We start from the raw sequence: 16,121 nt of genomic DNA, 5'->3' as shown, positions 1-16,121 counted from the left end.
ATGGCAGGAAAAGTACAATCACTTTGAGAAAATCCAAAATCTTGAACAATTGTGGCATTTATATTTTATCTTTTCACACCATGAAGATCCAGTTATCAAGCCAACTAATTAATTAGGTCAATCCTCATGTTCTCCTTCAGGAAAATTAAAAACAAAGATATGACTCACTTTCTTATCAAAGAGTCAACTCTTCACATGTCAAGAGGCCCTTATGTTAGTATTGTTTGAACTATGAAGAGTAAGTTATGGATCTCATCTCTTTCCAATAAAGAGATTTGAGTTTGCTGCCTTCCCCCCTTCTTCTTTTTCTTATCCTCTTACATTTCTGTTCAAGACCCATTTCCATTATTTCTTGATTCATTTGTTTCAATGGATTCTCCCAAGCCATTGGAATCTAAACAGGAGAGGAAAAGCAAGGCTTTCTTGTGTCTTGCTGTGATTGTTGGATTACTTCTTTTAGCCATTCTTCTCCTTTTGATTTTAAGCTTTACTGTTTTCAAACCAAAAGATCCTATCATTTCCATCAACTGGGTCAGTGTGGAGGGTGTCAGTGTCTCAATAGCTCCAATGAATTCTTATCTGAATTTGACCCTTCTCATGGATACTTCAGTTACAAACCCCAACAAGGTTGGGTTTAAGTATGGTGATAGTTCAGCTTGGTTGTATTACCGAGGTCAAGTTGTAGGTGAAGTGCCGATCGCTGCCGGGGATGTATCTTCCGGGGGAACAGTTGAGATGATAATGCCACTTACACTAATGGCTGAACAACTGCTCTCTAATCCCTATCTTTATTCTGATGTGATCTCTGGTACACTTCCACTTTCTACTTATACAAGAATTGATGGAAAGGTATATATTCTAAATATGTTTAAGCATCATTTAGTGGTTTATTCCTCTTGTATTGTTGTTGTGAATCTTCGTAACGCAACGGTGATCGATTCGGAGTGCAGATACAAGAATGGGTTGTGAATACATGAGTTTCAGAATGGTTTGTATCATACAGATTGGGTTTGATCAACAAAAAAATTTCTACTGGTTTGGCCATTCAGTAAATTCTTTGTGCTCTAGACTCAATTTGTAACCATAGTGTCAATAAGAATGACCAAGTCGTATTTATTGCCTTGTCCAAACAGTTTATACTACTGGATTGCTGTGTATTTGTATAAGCAGTAAAAAAATGTTCTCGGCTTCTTTCATTGGTTGGAAATATGTGCAATATATTTGGTTCACTATTCGGTTTTGACCTGGTTCTTATTCGATTTGGGCCTTATTTTATGTGTTCAAAAAAAAATTTAAGATAATCTATTCTGTTTGAACCAACGGTTTCAATCCTGGAATTGAAATCGAACCTAGAAAAGATTCTACATTTTGAAACCAAAACCACATATCACACACACACACACACACAGATTGTCAGAGCCAATCGTTATGCAATTCATGCCTTGCGCATAGACTCAGTCAGCTCTTCAGCAAAAGAGTCGTTTTTAGACACATACCTCAAAAGCCCATTCAAGAATACTAGACTTAGGTTGAATCAGGCACAAATCTAGGGTCCGGATCCTCTTCAGCCTTCCAGCGCACATCTGATGCCTGATAGATCCTTGGGATGCATGCAGGTCCCTCCAGTTGTCAGATGCACGCTGGAGGGGCTGGAGTGGTTAGAAAGGATCTGGATCCAAAATTCTAAAAGTCAAGACCACTAGTTATGCCACACAATTCTTTGTAGGTTCATCAAACATCCGGCAAATCGTCATCCACTCTCCCTAACACCAAAGCCTCTTTCAAAGCATTCAACAATACGGGACACATTAAAATAAACAGCCCCAACAAATTTGCCTCCGATATTTGGAGACCTTGCAAAAGACCATGTCTCCATTTCTTCAGATCGTTCTAAATATTCTCCCATTATTACATCACCATACTTTGTTAGTAGAAATCAGCAAGAGAAAGGGTTTTAAATCAATGAAGCACTCAACCCACACATGGGGAGATGAAAACAGGATCTCTTGTATAAAATTTCACCAAAACCCAGTTTTCTAGCAGTAATAGAACATGCTCATATGTGACCTGATGACAACCCTGCTTCAGACAAATCTGAATCATCAAAATTCTTCTAATCTAAGAAAATAAAAACAAAAGTTATATGGAGTAACCAAAGCCCCCACCCAAAATAAAAGGAAGCCTGTAACAATTAAACAAAACAAACAACTCAACTTATCTACTCGCTTTAAATTAACAAGCTCAACTTACCTTCTTCCAAGACTTCTTGTGATCCAAGGCTTCCATAAAGCCTGTCATACCCAGGTCCGCATTAATGGCCAAAAAGAAAAGTTTTGCAATAGTCAGTGATATTTAATTACTCTTCTTCCTCATTTCCAAGTAGCAGACTCCATCAAAAATTTCCAACCTAACATTGAAAGTTATTGGCTTGAATTGAATAAACCCATTCAACCTGTCAATGTTTCAGATCCAGGTTATAAGAAACAGTTTCCATGACATTCACCCTAGAGCACTTAAAATTCACAAACTACATTGCCAAGGAACCTACTGAACACATAAATACGAGGAGCGATAGAGCAGGTAACTAAATATTAGTCTGAACACTCATGTCAGCAATTACGTGCGTCATAACTTTATATTTTTTGTCCTTACCAAAAAAAAAAAAAAAACTTCATATTTTTTGTGGGGAGACTAAAGATCACTATCTCTCTGCACATGATATCAAGTTAACAACTCCACTCTAATTACAAAGGTATTTAAAAAAAAAAAAGGCCTTTATACAGTTGAGTTTTTTCAGTCAATCATAAATTGGACTTTCAATAGAAATTTCCTTTCACTCAACTGATGCAGATCAAATCGATTGTCTGCTGGTGGTGGGTTCAGATCAAAGGAAAAGGAGACAAAGGAGGCGGAAGAAGAGAACCAGGAAACCCAATCGTGGGGAGGGGAGAGAGAAGAAAGGATATAGGGAGAAGCATAGGGGAGAGAGAGAATATAGGAGGCAACAGCCTCACTAACCAAAATAAACTAATTCAACTCATTAAACAAAACTGTGGGGGGCTGCCTAGCCATTACATGTACTCACTCTCTCTCTCTCTCTCCAATCATTGGCCAACCTTAAAGAGCCCCTTACTAACCAAATAGCTTAATCATAAAAGAGATAAAAGACCCACGAGAAAGGTAATCTTCTCTTCCCTTGCGCAGGTTAGGAGAAGAGTCCTCAACTGGCTCAAAAGCCAACCTTATCTCCCCCCAAACGATGGCTGTAACTGGAGATCCTATTGCAACAGAAATATTGAATAAAAAAAACGAACAAACTCCTAAGAACTACAAGAATCAGAACTGCAGCAACTCTTGAATCGGAAGCCATGATTTGAACAAGTTGAACCAAACTGGTCCTGCATTACCAAACCCTTCAAATTAATGACTGGGTATTTTGGGGTATTCCTAGATGACTAACCAACTACAAACACAACCAGAAAAGACATGTCAAGTTATACTTGGGTGACAGTGCATGACTCTGCATTTTGGAAGTATAAACATGATGAAAAACATTAAAAGGAGCTCCAAGTTTGCTGTATCAGCTACCATATATTTCATTTACAGACCATCAAAATTCACGATCCACCACAGAATGTAACCCCATAAGAGATTGCTATACACACATAAACCTTCCTTTTCAGATCATATAAACCGTGTTATGTTACATTCAGGAAGGTAAAAGAATCCTAGAAATTTTTTCATTACAAGATAATTAATCAGCATATGGTTAAAAATCATCCAACCAAGGTTTAAAGTAACCGGTGCAAAACTTGGAGATCATGTTCCCATCGACTAATCAGATGGCAATAATGGTGAGGATTGGGATTAGCATTCCTAAAAATCAGATTATTTTACAGATTCCAGAGGAAACAGCAGTGATCGATCCAACGATGATAATGTGAGATTTATCAGATTTGATGATCCTTGAATTGGTGATCAAGTTTTTAATTAAGGGAGTGTCTGAATGACACCTCTATAGGTTCATTTAGAACTTGACAAATTCTTTTATTTGCCTCTTATCTTGCTCCCAAAAGTTCTTTTAAGATAGGGGTATATAAGGGTTTTCAAAATTAATTTGAAAGTGACATCATCATATCATTATCAAAAAGTGCCATTGTCATGCACAGTTTTTTAGTGCAAATGAGAAATGACACTATAACACCCAGTAGAAAAAATTGTCATACTAAAAGGGCAAAAAATAAAGGTTACAAACTATTTGACACCTTGAGGGGTGTCTATAAGAAAATCCCTTTAATTAGACCCAATAAACTGGGGCCATAAAGAAGTTCAGTTCAGAGGCCAAGTGTACCAGCAGCTCAAATTCCTTTTGAGAAATTGCATGAAAGGAAAATGTGCCAGTCAGTTTTTGCCTCAGAATTGCAAAGCCTACATCTGTCATCAATATTCATGAAATTCTTAATCCTCGACAGATAAGGGAGTCCACCTTTAAGTAACTTCCATAGGAAGAGTTGAAACTTGGGATGTCACTTGAAATTCCAAATGGTTTCCCAAACCAGTTTGTCAGCATCAACATGAGATATGGGATGAAAAGTCAAAAAGTAAGCTGCAACTTTAGTTGAGAGAATACCACATTAAGTTAATGGTGAAAAAATCTGGTCAGGACGGGGGGGTATTGCTAAGTGGAAGGAAAGCAATAGCTTCAACAATATGATTAGGAAAGATATTGATAATCAGATTCCTGTTCCAACTTCTATTAACCAAAAGGTCCTCTACTTTGCAATAGAGAGGGTGCGCTGTAACTGGAGGAGGCAAACGAAAACCTTCAATATTGGGCAGCCAAGGATCCTTCCAGATGTTAATGGTTTGACTGTCACCTACCATCCAGCAGATAAGTCTATTTAAGTGGGGAAGAAATTGACTTCAGGCCATTAAAACCAAGACCCTTTTGCCCACACAATATCCTTTTCAAGGAGTATGTATCTGGCTTTTATGACCTGTACCCAAAGACAATCAGGTTGAATGAGTAATCACCAGGCAAGTGTGCTTTATTATGGACATAGCACTCTCTAATTCCAAGACCACCCGCATGATTGGGTTTGCAAATAGAAGACCAAGAAATAAGACTGGCTTTTTGCAGATCTGTTCTGTCCTTTCCAGAAACTAGCATGTTTAAAATCCAATTGATTACATACTTCTTCGAGGAAAAGGAAGTAAGACATGGGGTATGTGGGATGGAGTTTAGAATGGATTTTATCAAGATGGTTCTACCTGCTTGGGTGAGAAGAGTGCTCTTCTAATCTGACAGATGGTTGTGAACACGAAGTGTGAGACCTAAGAATACGGCAACTACCGGACGCGCCTAGGAGATCGGTGAGTTGTCCCCACCAAGAATATGGCAAGTACCAGGGGGTTTGAGAGATCGGTGAGGGTGTGCAAACTTTAGTCCCACATCGCCTAGGGAGAGATTACTGGGCTAGTTAATAACCCTTAGCCTCCTTAACATGGTAGAACGCGTTTTAAAGCCTTGAGGCCCATGGGCTAAAGAGAACAATATTGTGCAAGATTAATGGGACCGTGGCGTTACACAAAGGACCAAATGATTAAGGCAAAAGCTTTTGGATCTAGGTGGGAACAAGTGGGTACCTAGATATTTGGAGTTGTTATACATCTCTTTAACCCCTGACAAAAGCTTGATGGAATTCTTTGTCTTGTTAGATGTATTGTTGCTGAAAAAGATTGATTTGTTGACCTGAGAGATCCTCGAATAGAGATGAGATGGATGTGAGAGTGGCAACATCCTCCATGGTAGCTTGACAAAAAAGAAGGGCATCTTCTGTAAAAAAAAAAAAAAAAAAAAAAAAAAAAAAAAAAGAAGATGGGTGATTTCAGGGGCATTTCGAGCAAACTTTATGCCTTAAAAAGATTGAGGTCATGGGTAGACTTAGAGGAGACAGGATAGGCATTCCATCACAGTGATGAAAAGGTAGGGGCTTAAAGGGCATCTTTGGTGGATGCCTCAATTTATTCAATGTTGCTCCCTTTTGATTTAAAAAAAAAAAAAGAGAACGGAAAAACTATTTTCGCAACTTACTAAATGAAAACAATACAAGTAATAGTTTTTAAAGGTTGTAATAACTATCAAGAAATCATAAATCTTAGATATACGTGAAAAATTAAATTGCCAAAGAAGATGAAAATAGGCAATCAATAGGTTCAGATGGTATTGAGCCTAGGAAATTGTAGAGTAACTTGGCTAACTAAGCTGCTTAATGAGATTATGAGCTTGAAGAAAAAAAATTCCAGATGAATATAGGAGAAGCAGTTGGGTTCCAATTATAAAAACAAAGATAACATTTAAAACTGCAATATGTATAGCGGAATAAAACTAATGACCTGTACCCTGAAATTATGGGAAAGTATTGAACCGCTTGAGACCCCAGAAAAAACAAATATTTTGGATAACCAATTTGGCTTTATGCCAAGAAGATCAGCTAAAGAAGCTATTTAGTCGGTTAGTAGACTAATGGCAAGATTTAGAGAATGTAAGAAGGATCTTTATATGGGGGGGGTGAGATTATTATAAAATCCATGGATAGTTAATTTGGCAAGTGTTAAGGAAAGAAAAGTGTTTTGATTAGATATTTAGACATAGTTAAAGATAAATATAACGGTGTAGTGACTAGTGTAAGAATTGGATGGGACAAGGTAATGAATTCTCCATTAGAATTTGATTACATTAAGGATGAAACAAATGCAAAGATAAATTCAAAATTGCAATTATGGAGATCAACCTTAATATTAAAAGATTTAAAGATAAGTAGAACAAAAATAAAGTATATAGCGTGTAACTAGTAACAATAGGACTGAAAATTGGATGGTGAAAATTGATGATAAGGAGAATTGGAGATACCACAGTGAAAAGTTTAGGTAACTAGATTCTTAATAAAGAATATTAAATAGAGGATGATGTTGCATAAACAATTAGAATAGGATGGATGAAGTGACGGGTTGTGCCCAAAGTGTCGTGTGATCGACGTATTCCTTTAAAGCTCAAAGAAAATTTTCATAGCTCATATACGAGCAATAATGATGTATGGATCTGAATATTCGGCAGTGAAGAAACAACATATAAACAAACTTAGGCTGCATTTGGTAGTCATCTAGTAAAAAGTTTCTATCGTCTTTTGTTTCACGGGAACAAAACAAGGAATCTTCCGTTTGGTGTCCATGGTTTGTTTTTCGTTTTAGTGAAACGAACCGAGTAAAAAAAAAAAACAAGTTGAAACGGAAAATGCAAAACATGTGAAACCATGTTTTTGCAAAAGGAAAACGCTTCACTTGAAACAAATGGGTGAAAACAATAGGAATTTTAAAGAAAATTGTGCTCGAAAAACCTGATAGAAAATCAAAGTGCCCTCTTTCAACAAGACCCCGCTCTGGTCAAGCTTACAACCTCCATTGCTAGCGGATCTTCCTGCCTACCTCCATTGCGCAAGCACACCCCTCATCACAGGTTTGCATCTGATGCATATCAAAGCTTGAAGAATAGGACAAAAATAAGAGTCAGAAAACACTGTTCACGTCCGTTCATGTGACACTGTTCACATTTATTTTGGGTCCATATATCCTATTTTAGTTCCCTTTTGTTAGGTTTTGTTAGGAGATTTAGTTTACTATTTGGTTCCTCTATTGTTAGTCAAGTAGTTTCTATTTTTATGACTTAGGCTAGTTTCGTTTTTTGAGCTCAATTGTTAGTTTCTAATTTGGTAAAGCTTGGTTAGCAAGTTAGACACAAATTAGAAAGTTTTATTTCAGTCCATTAGTTTCCTTATCTATTATTGCTTTATGTCCAAGTTATGTAAAGCAATTTAAAGCCATTGATCATACTAAAAAAAGAAAGATTGAAGTTTATGAATTTGAGTTAACTCAATGCTGAGATAGTTGTTACCTGAGAGGGTGAGATGCCCAAAACCTGAGGGGTTGAGATGCTCACTCCCTAAATTCATCTCCCCCCTTCTCAACCCCCATCGATTTTCTTTTTCCTTTCTTTTATTTTCCTCTTTGTTTCAACATGTGAGAGAGTGATCTCAGAGTGTTGAAGACCTATTTGAAGACCAAAAAACAGTTGCTGTTCAGAATACACGAGCTCTTCCCAATCAATTCTCAGATTTCCAGATTTTCTGGACAGAAGTTTGAGGCTTGGTTCTTACAACTATGAAAGCATATCAGAGCAGGATTTTGGGGGTTTGTTCTACACCCCAAGAGTAACCTTCAACCAGAAATTGAGGCCATCTGAGGCCTGTTGCTCCTGCTACTCGAAAAAACCCAAAAGTTTCCTTTTCCATGCTACTAGCATAACTCTCAATCCAGCCAGCAGGATTTGACCAAATTCTGATGGTTTGTTCACCTATAGAAGTCCTCCAGTCGATCCAAATTTCAAGCTCATCAGAGCCCCGCATTGTGAATTCTCGAATTTCTCCATATTCAGCCAGAATTTCAGATCCTGCCTGAGATAGTCCTATGTGATCTAGACTTATATCAGCATCTCTCTCTTGTTGTCTTCTTCTTCTTCGTTTTCGCGCAAGAACCACCAACTCCATTGCTAGGGTTTTGAAAAGTTTTTTTCTCTTCTTCTAGAGTTTTTTTTTTTCTGGTCTTCTTCTTGGTTGAAGCGGCCAATTGCAAATATAGTGCGATTTGTGAAAGACATAACTTTACCAAACGCAGCCTTAATGTAGTTGAAATGAGGATATTGGGATGGATGAATGGTAAAACTAGAAAAGATAAAATAAGAAATGAATAAATTAGAGCTAATTCAGGAGTAGTTTCGATACATGATAAGTTGAAAGTCGTTTAAGGGGGTTGGGAATACGTAACGGTCTAACAGAGGCCTTTGAGTGCTTTAGAACGGAGGGATGATTTGATTTAGAGCTAGGGGTAAGCTTAAAATGACTTTACGAAAAAGTGGTGAGGAAAAATATGCATTGGTTAGGAACAGTAACAAGTATGGCTTTGAATAGAGCTCATTAGAGAAAAAGGATCCACGTAACCAACCTCATTTAGTTGGGATAACGCCGAGTAAGTTGAGTTGAGTTGAGCACCAACAATTCAATAGAGATCATTTTTTTCCTACTTACAAGACTATGCTAAGACAAAGGCCACATAAACTAGCTTGGACAGAAATCACACTAGAGAACTTTTTGCACATTATCTGCACATACTATCACAAGGCCAGTCCTATTGAGCCACTTCATAGCACTATTCACAAACTTATAGGTTCTTCCACAGCTCATGATTTGGCCTACACTTTGGCTATGATGCAAATTCTATTTGGTATAAATTATATGGGGGGAGGGTTTCCTACAAGAGCAGTGTAAGAAGGAATATGCACGCTACATCAATTTGGGCCTGGGGAATGGTATCATCCATATGTGACCCACAAGGTCAGAATATGAGTGCCATTGTGGGCCCCACTGTTTATTATGTGAGAAGGATATAAGGGAATCTGAACAAGGGCCCTTCACAATTTATATATAGAGAGTTCCGGAGCAGCCTCTGTTTGCTAGGCTGCTTCACAGGCTGCCCGTGTTTGTGCATATTTCTTTGCCACAATCCAAATACTCAAACTCTTCATCTTCAATGTGCATATTCAAAGTTAAGGGAGCACTTTCCAAGACAATGAAAATAGAAATGGACCACCATATCTACCCTGCAACCACTAAGAATTACTACAATGGGCTGAAGCAAATGCAATCAACTAGTAGTTTACTAGACATTGAATTCCCACAGTCTAGTATGCATTATGGCAACAGAACTCAACCAATTACCTCGATCACCTATATTTTTCCAATTCTTTTAAGAACAGGGAAAAGAGGGTTTACATTCAAGATGCACACAAATTCTGATTGGATCTACATTATTCCCAACAGCAAGGGATGTTCACTTCTCTGTCTTCAGGTAGTATAACAGCAACAGGGATAATCTTCTACAGGATTACAACCCCCTTAAACTTTGTAACACATGTACCTGATACTTGCATCATCCAGACTGAAGCTCAGAAAAAGTGGCACAACCTTCCTAGCTAGCACAAATCCAGCAAGGATAGTGATTTATAATCACTAGTGCATTACAGAGGCATGGTTCAACAAACACATGTAGCAAATGTAAAATTGTTAAATCTGATTAACTTAAAGATCTAATCAACCATTAAGATCAGCCAATGGCAACGCCTTAATGAAGAAGATTGATCTACTCCCTCCCAATGCAATGAAAAAAAAAAGTACCATCCCTAAACACCAGAAACACAATTCAGGCACTTCGCATAATTTCAAGTGATTAACAAATACCTCTATAAGCATCCCATCAGAAAATTTAAGGGCTTTCAAATAAAATGATGGAGTAGAATTGCCACTTGTATGTCCTAAGTTCCTAATTGAAACACAATGATGGCAATTGTTCATAGGGACTGGGGACAAGGACAAGAAATAAATAATCCAGGAAGCTATATAAAATCTCTCATTACTAGAAGAAAACTCTCTCAAGTTAGCCTGAATGGATTTTAAAGAAGGCTCAATTGAAGCTTTGCATTGTAGTACACCAATTTTTAAACTCCTCGCAATAAGAAGCGTGAGTATAGGTACCACCTGAGATACATGATCGATTATCTTGCAGTGAAGACAGGTTCTGAATCCTTGGTAGGCTGTGTTCTTCGAGTATACTTGAGGAGCAAACCTTCTGAAGAAAGACCAGGTACTCGTAAGTCCCTAGATGTTTTAAGACACAAGGAAAACTTAATTATTCCTCCTGAAACAGAAAGAAGTAAAAAGAATGATAATTGTGATAAATAACTGTACAAAAATAAAATACAATAAAAAAGCGATGGGAGCAGACTTGATGTAGGGCTCCAGATCCTTCCATTCCCACTTCTGCCTTTGTCTGAAAAGCATCGAAAAACGCTCGGTAGGGGTAGAGGGCAGCAAAGAAACACTAAAGGCATGGAGCCATGTCTCAACTCCAAGCCTCTCTACCAAAACTTCACCCTCCAACATATCAAAGGTAGCACGCATCCCTTGTGGGATTTTCAGCATCCACTCCTCCATGAAACTCTCCATCTTCCTCTTCCCACCTCTGAGAATCCCTCTGGCAAAATTCACACACACACGCTTCTCATCCAACATCCATAAATGACCTTCATTCACATCCTCACCAACTATGCTTCCATACATTTCCAAACAATGTAGCACAAGCTTACTTGGATACCCATGAGCCTCCATCATGCCCACGACTTCATCCTCCTTAAGAGCACTCAAAGACCACCCTTCTGATACCGAAAGGTGCAAAAGCACTGTCAGAAGATTGTTCATGTACTCCTCATCTACAATTCCCCAACTCCCATCAATACATACAGCCGAAACAGCTCGCAACCCAGCTCTCAGTTCCTCATCACTAGCCTGAATCCTATCAACCAAATCCTCCCATGGAAACAAACCCAAATTACCTTTGTCCAGCTCCTCCATCTCCAATTCATCCATTTCTAACTTATCCTCTGGTCTGTAAGGGTTCTCTCTCAGAAGTGATCTGAGTTCGTCAAGCTTCGGAGCAACCTCAACTAGCTCCATGTTTCCCGGTGCCACTTTTAAGACAGACCCAACAACTGCCTCCTTCTCATTATCAGAATTTGCATTCAAAATAGACGAATTGGTTGGCGGTATGAGGAATACAGTGTTGGAATTTCCAACGAACTTGACAGCGTAAGTCTTTGAAGGAGTACAGAGAACGGCTTCTTCATCAGGCTTCCCTCGAAAGGTCGCCCTACAAGGAAGAACCATTTAATTGAATTCAAACCCTAAACCTATTTGAACATTGAGCTGAAGATAAAACCCTATAAATTGAAATTGAGACTTGGAAGGTAAAGAATCTCCTACCTCTGTTGGAGGATATCTGGGAGCAGCTTCTCATCGACCTCAAGAAGGATCAGATCGTCCTGAGGCCCAAATTTGGAGTCATAATTGATGGAAATTGAAGAGTTTGGTTCCAGATTTAACACCAGTTCTGCCCCTCCTCTGCAACTTGGTTGTTCGTCCATCTCTCCCTCTTGTTTCCCGCCCTTTCACTTTGCCTCTTAAACTGAGCATTTTGCTTGTGGGCCGACACTTCGTGGACCAGGACTAACTGACTACCCATGAAAGCCCCGTTAATTTTGTGTCATATCATTGGATAAGGGTTTCAATTTGGAACGAAACCGTGTCAAATCGAATCGAATAAAGATTGGTACGGTTTTGGTATCTAGAAAATGAATATTTCTTGAGTTGATATGATTTAGGGGTGCACATTTGGCCCTTATGGTCCGAATCAGGCTTTGCCCCCTAACCTGAACAAGGCTGAAGTGAAGATTTCTAACCCTAAGGTCAAGTTAGGGTTGTCAGGGTATGATTTTTAATTTATATAATATGTTTAATATATTAGGGTCTCCCCCTTCCATCATCGCCCCAATGTTCCCCTTTAGTTTGGCTCCCTGGTCTTTGAGTTCCCCCTATGGGCTTTGTGTTCTTTGGCTCTCCCCCTGCCTCTTATTCCTTTGTATATTCTCCCTCTTAGCAATGAATTATTTATTAATCTAAAAAATATATATATATATAAAATATACTATTATATAAAAGCACGAACTCTCAAATCTTTTACTTGACATTTTTGTCCTTTCTTCTTTATTATCCTTCTTCTCTATTCTTTTCATACTATTATATAAAAGCACAAATTGTCAAATCTTTTACTTGACAATTTTATTCCTTACGCTTTATTACCCTTCTTCTCTATTCTTTTTATTTTCTTAAATTGTTGGTAACCTTTTTATTTTTATATTTATACTTTTTTTATATTATCATCATTCTATATTATACTATACTATACTTTTATATAAAAGCATGAAGTGGTAAATTTTTCACTTGATGATTTTGCCCTTTCCACTTTATTATCCTTCTTCTCTATTCTTTTTATTTTCTTAAATTGTTGGTAACATTTATATTTTTATATTATAAATTTTTTATAATTTAAATACTCTTTAAATTCGTTACCAAAAAAGAAAAAACTCTCTAAATTTAATTCCCCTCTCTCTTTCTCTCCACCCAACAGATAAAAAAAGCTTATCTCTACTTCACAGTCTTGTATTCTCCATCTCAACTAATTTCCCTTTTCTTATTTTTATAATACTCAAATACTCTCTAAATTTATTTTCTTTATTGCTCTAACGTCTCTATCTCTCCTACTTTCCCTCTCCCTTCTTTCCTTTTTTTCCTGTGAAAGTCTTAGCTCTCTCTCTCTCTTAAATATCTTTTATGGTATACTTTATCCATTAATTCCTTGTCCCTCGGTCTTCTTTTTGGTAAGTTATCCCTTCATCTTTCTTGCGTCATCTTCTTACCCTCTCTCCTCTTCTCATAGTCACATGGTTAATTGCTTTAATTGATATGATATATGATTGAAATAGATTTAGAATGTTTGCTTCATTTTATTTTTAATTTAAGCCTATATAACACCTCTCTCTAAAATATATAGCTACACGTTAACAAAAATATATATATAGCCTCACGTGCATTTGCATATGGGATTTTATAGTATATATAAAGTTTCTAACTTCTATTGTACATATTATTATAATATATATAATATACTACCCGACTTATTATATATTGGATTAAAGTAGGTTTTGTTGGTCCCATCTAGCATAGATGTAAGAACTTAGCCCAACGTGGTCCACCTTCAGGGCAGGTTAGGTTGTTTTTTATTTTTCAAGCCCTAGCAGGGTTGGGTCGGGCCTGGGCCCGGGCCCAACTAAAGGGATGTAGGGGTGGGTTATGGTTTTCAAAAGCCTGACCCAATCCGGTCTGCCCTGAGGGAAGGGTAGGGTTGATTTTTTTTAGGCCCTTGCAAGGTTGGGCCCGGCCTAATTAAGGGGATGCAGGGTTGGGTTAGGGTTTGACAAAACCCAGCCACACCTGGCCCAAGTGCACCCTTAGTATGATTTTCAATGTCTGATGCAAAATTGTTCAGTATGAGCCAAACCATACCGAATTATCTCTTCTTGAACCAAAAAGAAAATGCACATGTATAATAATAATATATTATGTATCACAATATATATTATGGGAAAAAGAGTTGTAATTCATCTGATTCCCTATGCCCTCTAAAAGGTTTCTATGAACTGATCCCTACCCCCATGCACTCTTTGGTGGATACCCATGTGCGCTCTCCCATTGGCTTAGGCATTGGTGCAGTAGCCACACGACCAATTACCGTTTTCTTACCTATATATTATATATGTATCTTAACATATAGATTCAAATGGTTAATTTAATAAGCAATAGTGGGAGACAATTGTGTTAGTGATAATTAATTTCATAAGAATACAATAATTATTATTGGGGAAAATTATGCCCCCTCCCTTTTAGTTTGCAGAAATTACACGTGGATCCAAGGGTTTGAACAAATTACGTCCCCCTCCCATATAGATTCAAATGGTTAATTTAATAAGCAATAGTGGGAGACAATTGTGTTAGTGATAATTAATTTCATAAGAATACAATAATTATATATGAAATATCACATATTATTATTATTGTTATTGGGGAAAATTATGCCCCCTCCCTTGTAGTTTGCTGAAATTACACGTGGATCCAAGGGTTTGAACAAATTACGTCCCCCTTCCCTGCACATTTTAAGATTCTTACAATTAGATCTAATATGTTCGTCTTCGTCAGATTAGAACCGTTAGTTGATGACTTCACCTAATATGATGATATCTAATACCCAAAATACCCTTTTTAATGCATCAACTTACCTATATTTCCTTCCATTAAAACAAAACAAAAGAAGGATAAAGAGATCCTATTCTTTAACCTCTGTTTTCTTCAACTTCCAAATGTCAATGGCTTCCAGATGTCAGCCTATATACCCAAACCTAGCCTATCCGCCCAACCTCTCAGCCATTAACATTGAAAAAGACGTTGGCTCCACCCATGGCTTCCAGATGTCAACCCTTCCGATACCGGCAGCGAAGAAGGAAGCATTGTCGGAGGGATTAAAGCTGGCTCCACCCATGGCAGTCCCAAGCAAGGTGAAGAGTAAGACGAGGCGACGAGGTTGGTGGTGATGACGAGGGCGGAAGCGATGCTTTGGAATCCCAGAACCTTCTGGATAATGGAGGTGGAGGCTCGAAGCATGGAAGGGCAAAACACCCATATGGCAGTCAACACCGCATCACCGATCACCGATCACCGCCTTGACCACACCCATTCCTTCCTGCTTTCTCCGGGGCCCTCCTTCCCTTGTAATTGATGATTCCCTAGTTGTATTCTTCTTCTTCTTCTTATTTCAAAAGTAAATTGATAGATAACTCAAGAGGGTAAAAAAGCAAAGGAGATGATGAACCCCCAAGCCTTGGTTTTACAGACAATATACCTGTTGAAGATTGACCTCGTAGAGGCAACGATAAAAAAAGAGAGAAACTAATTAAATCTTGGAGTCTCTCTCTCTCTCTCTCTCTCTCTCTCTCTCTCTCCCTCTCACTTTATTCTGGTGTGAAAGACCTACCCCTTTCAAGTATAGGATGAGAGTGAAGAGCAGAGCTGATGATCCGAAGAAAGGCTGGCAGGTAGGTCTCTCTCGCTTTCTCTCTCGCTCTTGGAGATTAACCTCTCTGCTTTAGCCTTACCTAACCCGACGACCCACACCATTGGCAAAATAATCCCATTGGATGGGGATGGGGGGTATTAAAATAAAACAGACAGGTGGCAACTACTCTCAGCCATTGTACCTTTTGGTTCCAACTTCCAAATGTCAATGGCTTTCAGATGCTCCCACCCATTAAGAAGGTTTACCCATATAGAAAGACTTGCAGTTTAGGCTTTAGATTGATCCCCACCATTTTTTCCAGTCGGCGATCTCTCAATTGAAAGAGCTTCCAAATTGATCGATCCTCTCGGCTGTTCTAAATTTTGGGTTCAGGGAAAGAAAAATTGAACGTTGGGACAAGCTGTTGGATTTATGGGCTAAATTAATTATTCGGGTTGATTAAATGGGTGAGAGTCAAATTGCATGAACCGGTTCGGTCCACTCTCAAGCTT

At 38.1% G+C, this 16,121-nt stretch overlaps 2 protein-coding genes across 7 annotated transcripts; one reads left to right on the top strand and one right to left on the bottom strand.

Annotated features, from left to right (window-relative positions):
* Nucleotides 1-261: 261 nt before the first annotated feature.
* Nucleotides 262-1,116, top strand: LOC122071371. Its single transcript, XM_042635707.1, has one exon. It carries the CDS (start codon nucleotides 370-372, stop codon nucleotides 967-969), a length of 600 nt encoding a protein of 199 aa, XP_042491641.1. The 5' UTR covers nucleotides 262-369; the 3' UTR covers nucleotides 970-1,116.
* A 692-nt stretch (nucleotides 1,117-1,808) lies between these two features.
* On the bottom strand, nucleotides 1,809-12,155 carry LOC122071395 (sister chromatid cohesion protein DCC1). 6 transcript variants are annotated; one of them, XR_006138173.1, is made up of 5 exons: nucleotides 11,928-12,155; nucleotides 10,894-11,814; nucleotides 10,647-10,766; nucleotides 2,251-2,291; nucleotides 1,809-2,118 (listed from the first exon to the last, which is right to left on the bottom strand). XR_006138173.1 is itself a non-coding variant. In XM_042635742.1 (4 exons), the coding sequence occupies exons 1-3, from the start codon at nucleotides 12,086-12,088 to the stop codon at nucleotides 10,664-10,666; spliced, it is 1,185 nt and encodes a 394-aa protein (XP_042491676.1). In that variant the 5' UTR covers nucleotides 12,089-12,155; the 3' UTR covers nucleotides 1,809-2,291; nucleotides 10,647-10,663. The 6 variants fall into 6 exon arrangements, 2 of the variants coding, with proteins under 2 accessions (XP_042491676.1, XP_042491675.1); XR_006138172.1 differs by having other exon boundaries at nucleotides 1,809-2,079; XR_006138171.1 differs by having other exon boundaries at nucleotides 2,251-2,452; nucleotides 11,928-12,153.
* Nucleotides 12,156-16,121: the final 3,966 nt, after the last annotated feature.

Source organism: Macadamia integrifolia, unplaced genomic scaffold (genome assembly GCF_013358625.1).
Source record: "Macadamia integrifolia cultivar HAES 741 unplaced genomic scaffold, SCU_Mint_v3 scaffold_216A, whole genome shotgun sequence".
Taxonomy (NCBI): domain Eukaryota; kingdom Viridiplantae; phylum Streptophyta; class Magnoliopsida; order Proteales; family Proteaceae; genus Macadamia; species Macadamia integrifolia.
This window is presented reverse-complemented; position numbering and strand designations above follow the sequence as displayed.